Source organism: Lactuca serriola, chromosome 1 (genome assembly GCF_051521515.1).
Source record: "Lactuca serriola cultivar US96UC23 chromosome 1, Lser_US96UC23_V15, whole genome shotgun sequence".
Classification (NCBI taxonomy): domain Eukaryota; kingdom Viridiplantae; phylum Streptophyta; class Magnoliopsida; order Asterales; family Asteraceae; genus Lactuca; species Lactuca serriola.
In genome coordinates, this window is record NC_136408.1 from 70,434,543 (window position 1) to 70,444,213 (window position 9,671).

The 9,671-nt window shown below is 35.8% G+C and overlaps 1 protein-coding gene across 1 annotated transcript; it reads left to right on the plus strand.

Moving 5' to 3' along the window:
- The first annotated feature begins 1,496 nt into the window (after positions 1 to 1,496).
- Positions 1,497 to 3,284, plus strand: LOC145056965 (uncharacterized). The gene is made up of 2 exons (XM_079004707.1): positions 1,497 to 1,854; positions 2,602 to 3,284. Exons 1-2 carry the CDS (start codon positions 1,497 to 1,499, stop codon positions 3,282 to 3,284), a joined length of 1,041 nt encoding a protein of 346 aa, XP_078860833.1.
- The last annotated feature ends 6,387 nt before the right edge of the window (positions 3,285 to 9,671 follow it).

Consider the following 9,671-nt stretch of genomic DNA (forward strand, 5'->3'; position numbering starts at 1 on the left):
ACCACTTGGGACACCTACCCAAGTTGTTGTCGTTCCGAAATGATATTCTCATGGAGATCAAATGTGTAGGAGGACTGAAAGTCTTACTGCAGTTCAATGACTCTGTCACTGCAAAGGGGTTCAAAGATAATAAAGAACGATGACAGGAGCACTTGAAATGGGTTGATTGGGAAGAGAAGATAGATCGTGAATTTGATAGGGTTGCATGGATTAGGATCGTTGGTCTTCCTCTACATCTATGGGGGGAAAGTAACTTCACAAGAATAACAGAAGGATATGGGACCACAATTGCACCATTTGATGAACTTCCTAACCGCGTGGATCTTTCCTGTGTAAAAATCGAAATTCTTACCAAAAGGAGGATGAGAATAAATGATGAGATCTTTGTACCATGTGAAGGAGAGTTTATAAAACTTGGTATTACTGAGTTCGATGAAGATTGGTTTCCTTTTAAGTTCGACCAAAATGAAGACTAATATGAGAAAGAAGAACTAAGTGAAGCAGATGTATCTGATGAAGAAAATGACGATGAAGAGGGAGTCTCGGATACGTGGATGCATGAAGACGTCGGTGAAATCGAGGAAGGAGAAATAAGCCTGGTATCCAAACGCAAGGAATCTTCAGCTGTAAGGGAGGAACCATTACAAGGGGAAAGATCGTCGGAGATGAAAAAATTTTCGGGTATGCCGGAGGAATCGCCGGGGCCGATTAGAGTAGACCAAGAGACATCTGGGAACCCGCAACGACCGGCGACATTCCCTATGGAGTCAGATGGATCGTCGCCTGAGAATTATTCCAGAACAATTGGTAACGATATATTCCCATCTCCCAAAAATCGAGATGATACGATTAGGTCCACTTAAGTAATTACCATTCCCCCTCCAACAGCCCACATGAATAATTTTGTTATCGGGCTCCCACATGGGTGCTTTGGGCCCTTCCCATCCCCCAATATTGATGGTGCTTCATATATCCCAACCCAAAACCAAAACATTCCTGGATCTTTAGGCAAACGAAAAAGGTATGACAATTCCGGGTCGGACTTTCCCCTTAACTCGATACCCCATATGATAGACCTAACGGAAGCAGAGCACAGCCTCCCTCTGGTCATGGCGTCCCAAGGAAAGAATTTAATCGAAGTTGATCATGCTCCCTCCAACATTGATCTTAATAAAAACCCGGTGGCTTTGCACAATGGTTCCTCTTCGTGCTCCAGGTCTCTGTCTATGGAAGTGAGTAAAACGGCTGATGTTGGTAAGGAACTGGGTTTTGAGATCGACTCAACTAACCCGGTACTACTAGAAGCAATGGGAGTAATTGGAGAGATAAACAAACCCTGATGATTTGTCTAAGTCTAAATGTAAGGGGCATCGGAGAAGGGTATAACGTCTCATGGGTGCGAAGGTTATCAATGAAATATCGCATTTCGTTCATGGGTGTGCAGGAAACACAACTATCCGATGAAAACAACATAGATGTAGTTGGTTGCTGGTATAATGGAGAATTCGGATTCGCTGCAACACCGTCCACAGGAAGATCGGGAGGACTGCTCAGTGTTTGGGACTCCAAATTATTCCAGGTTTGACAAAGTCATAAAGGCGAGACATTTCCTAATCACAATTGGTAAGTGGTCGGGTGTTCAAGGTCAATTGATTGTTGCAAATGTTTATGGGCCTCATGATCCACAAAGTAATAAGAAGCTCTGGGAAGAACTAAAACACATTAAATCCACTAAAGCTGGAACTTGGATAATTTTTGGAGACTTTAACACCGTAAGGAAGGACTGTGAAAGATTTAACTCCCAATTCAACCCGTCTAAAGCCTTCTGGTTTAATAGATTCATCGAAAAAGAATGTCTGCATGAACCGAGAATGGGGGGCACAGATTCACCTATTACAGCCAGACGGATGTCAAGATGAGCAAACTAGATAGATTTCTTTAAGACTGTTCATTATTTGGATAAAACCGAATTGTACAATTGGACAAATTGGATTGGACTATTTGGTTCGGATATTCGAATTTTTGGATTGATTTTCGACAAAACCGAATTACTATTTTGGATTTCGGATTGGTTTTAGTTTATAAAATATGAACCGAATAATCCAAAAAAACCGAATAACAATTTATTATTTATTTATTTTTAATATAACTATAACTATCTATTAATTTTATAATTTATTTTTTTAAATAAGTTCAAAAAGTTTCATCTACTAAAAAACATTAATATGCATTTTCTCTTAAAAGTTCTTTATCTATTAAATATTAAACTATAATATACATTCTTAGTAGTTTATAAATTTTAAATCACAATTAAATATTTTTTTACTTTTTCTATAAAAATTGAATAATATTATAATTATATGTCATTTTAAAATGTTTAAGTTTTTGAAAACCGAATTATAAAAACCGATCCAACCGAATTGTAAATGGATCGGATCGGTTCGGATTTGAATTTAGTTTAGATTATTCGGATTCATATTTTGAAAACCGAAATCAATTTGGATTTACTTAATTGGATCAGATCGAACCGATCCATCCAAATGAACACCCCTAGATTTCTTTTTTGTAATAAGTTCCTTAGCCTATTCCCCTCTGTGTCAGTCACAGCTGCTCCATGGGAGACTTCAGATCACTGCCCCATCATTCTTAAGACCAACAAAGCTGATTTTGGAAAACCACCATTTAGATTCTTCAACTCATGGATGAAAAGAGACGGATTCGAGCAAATCATCAATGAATCGTGGGAGAAATTCAAGGGATATGGCAACCCGGATGCTTACCTCGCTGCCAAATTTCGATTCCTAAAAAATGAAATAAAGAAGTGGAGAGCAAAGGATCACCCTAAGGAGACGGAGGAGCTGTTGAAGCTTAAACGTAGGGTACAGGAACTCGACATAGCTGCTGAAAATAATTCGTTATCAGTGTTGGAATTACATGAGAGGAGACTTGGTGTTCAAAGGATAATTGAGCTTGAAAAATTGGCTATCATTGACTTAAAACAAAAGGCTAGAATCCGATGGACAGTCGATGGAGATGAGGATACCCGTTTTTTCCATGGGTATGTAAACAACAAGAAAAACAAGAACCACATTCATGGGTTGATTATCAATGGATCCTGGAACACTGATGTGGCAGCAATAAAAGGTGAAGTTCTCTCGTTCTATCAGAAAAAATTTCAAGAAAATGGCCTTCCAGGCCAAAACTCATCAGCAGTGAATTTAGTATGCTCGATCCGGCCTCTCGATCAAAAATTTTGTTATTTTGATGATACTTTAGATATTTGATTGAAGTTTTAAAACTATTAAATTTTATATCAAATACAGAGGAGTCTAAAATAACAAACGAACCATTTTTATTCTATTTTGGGACAGAATTTCAAATTTGGTTCGAAAAATATAGTAGTAGCAAAAACACAACCCCACCTTTTATCACCCTCGTTAATTGTTCATGTGGATGAAAGATGCAAGAAAACAGTGGTCCAACACCATGTCTCATGGAGTCTCATGGACCCATGAATCCATCTCGCATAGGAAATTGTCTTTAATAGCAGACTCAACCACCGTTGATACCCATTTAACACGGTATAAATTTAGAATATCTTCCATAAATGATTTCTTATTGATTTGGATTGACTGGACTACTACACTACAAGGGCCTATGCTAAGATACAATAAGGTAAGACATAAATATATACTAAAAGACATGTATAATTTGAGTTAGAGTTTGGGATCGAACACTCAAACTGTCTTTAAAGTCCATAAAGAGAGACGTAGGAAGGTCGTTAGTGAAGATGTTAACATACTGGTGAATTGAGGGGACATGGAAAACTTGAAGTTGGCAAGTGGTTAGTTTGTCGCAAACAAAATGGATATTAATTTTTATGTGCTTCGTTGTTTGGAGTGGTACATGGTTGTTGGTGATAAACTGCACTGATGTTGTCTTAATAAACTATAATAGCTTTACAAATAGGAGAGTAAAGCTCACAAAAGAGGTTGCAGATTCAACATCTTTTAGCTACAACATTGGCAACACCCATATACTCTACTTCGACTTTGGATCCGTATAAGGTAGGTTGTCGTTTACATGACCAAAGGAGTAAAATATTTACGAATTACCGTTGTTTAAACACATATTTGTTGAGTTGTTTTTAACCATGAACGACTAAAAACCCTATTTTTTTAGTTTTTGTTATAATCAAAGTATTCGAATTTACTCTTTTCCATGAATGGACATTTGAATTAGGTTAATTCTAGTAATGTCAGGAAATTTAAATAATCTGTAGTCGCTTTATAAATTATCACTGGTAACAAAAAACAAGTAAAACTGATATCATCATGTTTTTGCTTTCATAAAAATATTAAACAATGTTGGAAATCTTGTAATAACCCTAATGATTTTTTTTTTCGATCAAAATATATTAGCTTGTTTGGATTATATTAATAAAATTTGGTTTGGTTAAAAAGCTAATTTTAATCGGATAATTAGATAAATAAAATAACGTTAGAGCCTAATAATGCAACTTAGTATTGAATTAAGATTAATAATTATTCAACCGATAATTCATAATCACTCATATAACTTCAATACAGTTGAATATAACTTCAACCGGAAATTTATTCTCCATATGATGTTTCTTAAAAATACAGTTTTTTTTTTTTTTTTTTTTTTTTTTTTTTTTTTTTTAATTTTTTTTTTACTTTTATTTTTGTAATTCTTTTTTCTTTTAATGACACCCCCTTTAAATCCTTTACTTTATCGTTTATTGAAAGTGTCAAAGACTGATACCTAATGGAAAGAGATTTTTTATAGTTGTTTTGTGTCCACAGGAATTTAATCTCTATTTTATTTGTTGGTCAGACTCCAACATCAAAATGAGAACCTAAACAAGTCAAAAAAAAAAAACTATATGTTCGATGCCAACATAGCCTAAGGTAATACTCTCCTTCTCGCAGAGTCTATACAAATAAAAGGAATGATCTAAAAAAGTGACGGACTTTCAACTTTGTTTACATTTAGTCGTTGAATTTTTTTCGTGTTTGATTTACTCATAAGTTATTTGAAACTGGTTGCATTTTACCCATATGACCGGTTGTGGACGGTCATAAGTGTAAAATGGGAACAATTTCAAATAATTCATAGGTAAATCAAACACGAAAAAAAAATTTAGTGACTAAATGTGAACAAAGTTGAAAATTCGTTAACCTTTTAAGTCGTCTGCTCTCTTTCCGACACTCAATGTGAATACACATAAATGTATAGAACATATATTACATCGATAAGATTTTCTAACACTATAATGCATTAGAAGACAATTTAGAAACTATCTCGATAAACGAGACATGTTTTGAATATTTGGTGGCGTAGTATTGGAAATTTGGAATAGTGAATTTATTGGCATGACACCAACTGAAGCTCTTTATGGACGGAAGCGCATAACTTTGTTTTGTTAGCTAGAAGAGATGTCGAATCAAGTTCTAGTTTAGATAAATTTATGCTCACCATATCACCTTGGAAAGGATTGATTAGAGTTGGGAAGTGTTTTGGAAACTTAGTCCTCGTATTCATGGACTTTTTAACGTATTAGAAATAATCATATCACAAACATACCGATTAGATGTACCTCCTAAGTTACAAGGTATTCATAATACCACATGTTTAGCATAAGAAAAAAATGTGCAGTCATCCATATTGATAACGATGTTCAATATATAGAAAAACTTTTAGCTATATTAAATAGAAATATCAAAATGTTACGTAGAAAGGAAGTCAAATTAGTGAAAATTCAACGTGAAACTTCATAGAGGTGTTAATATGATATGGGAAATCGATTATGAGACAATATAACTTTACCTTCGGTTATTCGCTTAGCCTGATTTCGAAGACATAATCTATTTTAAAGAGGAGGTAGTTATGACATACATTATTTTTAATGGGTAACGAAATTTCAACTTTGTTTACATTTAGTCATTAATTTTTTTCGTACTTCATTTACCCATGAATTATTTGAAATTGTACATATTTTACCCATATGACAAGTTGTACACAGTCATAAGGGTAAATATGAACATTTTCAAATAATTTATTGGTAAATCAAGAGAGAAAAAATATTAGTACCTAAATTTGAACAAAGATGAAAGTTCGTTACTGTAAGAGTAGGATAAATCTTTCCCCTTGAATATTATTGATGTATGATCTCGTATAAATACAAGAGTACAACACAATTATAGGAGCTATACAAGGTACATTAAAAATAACTTAGGTAATCAAATAAACTAACCATGGATAGGACTTATCTCCAATACCCCCCTCAAGCGTATGGGTGGTGGATGCACTCTCAGTTGATCTCGAAACTATTCAAAGAACGATCTTGGTAATGGTTTGGTGAAAATGTCAGCCACCTGAAGCTTGGTAGGAACAAATTTCGTATGAAGTTTTCCTGAAAATACAAGTTCTCGAACGAAATGGTGATCAATATCGATATGTTTAGCTCTCTTGTGTGCTACTGCGTTTTAAATTAGGAAAATGGCGCTTAAGTTGTCACAAAGTAACGTTGGGCGTTCAGTTGGTAATGCATTTAAGTTACATAAGAAATGAGAAATTCATATAAGCTTGGCAACGGTGTTCGCCATGGCTCGCTATTCAGATTCACAACTGGATCTTGAAATGGTAGGTTGTTTTTTCGCACTCCAAGACACAAGATTTCTACCAAAGAAGACGAGTAGCCATAGGTGGAACGTATGGTTTCAATACAACGTGCCAACTCTGCATCTGAGTAGACAATGAGCATAGATTTGGTAGGACACGAAAATTAAAGACCATGATTGAGAATGTCGTTGATGTATCACATAATCCTTTTTACTAAAGTAAAGTGTTCATGTGTTGGAGAGTAGAGGAACTGACTTGCTTGATTAATAGCATATGAGATGTCTGGTCTAGTGATAGTCAAATACTAAAGAGCTTTAACAAAGGATCGATAGAGGGTTGAGTCGTGAAAAGGAGTCCCATTTTGGCAAAAACATCATTTATGGCAAATGGCATTCCAACAAGTTTGGAATCAAGAAGACATGCCCGACTTAGAATATCATGAACATACTTGCTTTGGTTTGGAAACAAACCATCGAAAGTATAAGAGACCTCAAGGCCAAGAAAATAGCTTAATTTGCCTAGATCCTTGATGGAAAATTCATTCTTCAAGAGACTTATGAAACGAGTAATGGAGGTCTCATGATCAATTAGAATAATGTCATTTATGTATACTAATAAATATCGAAGGTAGATGCCACGATGAAAGTCAAAAAGAGACGTATCGACTTGGCTACATTTGAATCCTTGTGTGGACAAAAAAGAAATTAGCTGTTGAAACTGATGTGCACAAAAGTACCCACTAATTTTAATATTTATGACCTAACAAACTTAGACTAACTATGCACTTATAGGCAGTGTACCTAGTCAGATTACAGTATAGCTTAGGTAAGTCGGGTGTCGATCACAGGGAACGGTGGTGAATTAATTTAAAATATTTGATTATAGGTTACAGGTCACATGAAAGAATAAAGAAATAGTTTAATAAATCTCAAACTAACAATTAATTAACAACTTTTGATAAACTAACAGGAAAACAAATCTCTTCAGGTACTTTGATTTAGATAAATTACACCTTAAAAACATAGATAATTGCATACATAAATTCATTTATTTATGTTCACCGATTCCTAAAATATTAGATTCGCGTTCACTACAACTAATCCTTTAGCAAACAAGTCAATTCAAACAGTGATCAGTTGATTAAACTAACATGCTTCCTAGTGTTCAGTTCGTATCAAGCAAGACTTGTAAATATAGTTAATCAAATTACTAATTCAATTTAACCTCTTGTTGATGGTCATCAAACAAGGCTCACACATTAACTTACTTATTCCCAAGTTAATCCTAGTTTCACATTCGTTATTCTTAGACTTATAATCTCGATGGTCATCAAAATCATAAGCAACAAGCAATCAAGCAGATGTTCATACAACTCAATTTACTTAATAATTAACAGAAAATAATTATCATTAATACGTAAGGATCTTCTAACAAACTTGGCAAGATAAATTAAACATAAACAAATAATTCAATATAGCAATTAGTCTAATAATCAAAGCTTCATTCAATCATAAACGCAAAGAAAAAGGTTTTTACACCCAAATCAGAAACTAAATACAGAATAGTAACACAATGGAATGCTAATGTAACATCCCAAAATTCAAGGCCAAAAATTTCGTTTTAATTAAATTATTACATAATACCATCAGTATAAAAAAACATTCATAATAGAATCTCGTGTCAAACTAAAGTGTCAATATTCAAAACATATTATCATAAAACCATATTAGAGTGTAATCCCAAAGATCTCATGTGCGAAAAACATAGTGTGATACGCTGCGATCAAGCCGACTCCTTTCCTTTAAACACGAAGTACCAGAAACCAAAACTGAAAACCGTAAGCACGAAGCTTAGTGAGTTCCCCCATCATACCACATACTATACAATCATATAATGAACAGCTAGGAGATACGGGTCTCGCCCACACTCATGGAGGTACGGGCCTCGCCCACACTCCGCTAGCTGGGAGATACGGGCCTCGCCTGCACTCCACTATCTCTGAGATACGGGCCTTGCCCACACTCAGCTACTAAACCATAACATGCAAGTATATACAATCATATACTAAAAAGTTAGGAGATACGGGCCTCGCCCACACTCATGGAGGTACGGGCCTCGCCCACACTCCACTATCTCTGAGATACGGGACTTGCCCACACTCAGCTACTATCACAAATATCATAACACAAACATACTATCAGACATACCTGGGGTGTCCGAACTACCCTTCGGCCCTAACAACCGAACTTGGGGACTATTCCCCTCCTACCATCACTATCACATATAACATATCATGCCAACATATAAACATATCATCACATGCTGTCAGACATATCTGGGGTGTCTGACCTACCCTTCGGTCCTAACAACCGAACTCTACTACTATCACATATAACATATCATGCCAGCATATAACATATCAGGTAGTAGCAAACCTAGATGATATCACAAAGACAATCATCTAATATACAACTCCTACTGGTGGGCCGGCATTGTGGCCGTAGACCCACCGCTACTGGAAGGTAACTCACCTCACACTGCTGAAGTGCCGTAGACACAATCCCACACTGCTGAAGTCCCGCAGACTCAACCCCAGCTGCTGGATGACAGATTCCCGATCTGTCAATATCAAAACATCACCCAATTAATAATTGGGTCCCACTACATAACCATAAACACTTACTTTGGATAATTACGTTACCCCAAGCTTGGCTTATTCAAGCCCAAGGCCCAACCCGTAGGCCCAAAGTCAACTAGGAAATCAAAGCCCAACACATGGCCCAATTTTCCAAATTGGGCCTAGGCCTATACATGGTCTCATTCTGAGGCCCAACATCATATAATCATTAAGGCCCAAACTATGGCCCATCTATGGCCCAATTTTCCAAATTAGGCCCAAGCCCCTTACATGGGCCTTACCCTAGGCCCATTAAATTATTCTAGTCTAATTGCTTGACTTTGGATGACCCATTAATAACCCGATCATCAAGGCCCAAAAGGAAGGCCCAACAATAAACCCAAGTGAA

Excerpts from the sequence above, each read along its gene's own strand:
- LOC145056965 (XM_079004707.1), top strand. The coding sequence starts at position 1,497 with ATGGAGAATTCGGATTCGCTGCAACACCGTCCACAGGAAGATCGGGAG. Across the intron at positions 1,855-2,601 it reads TAGATTCATCGAAAAAGAAT|TCACAGCTGCTCCATGGGAG; the intron begins GTCTGCATGAAC and ends CCTCTGTGTCAG.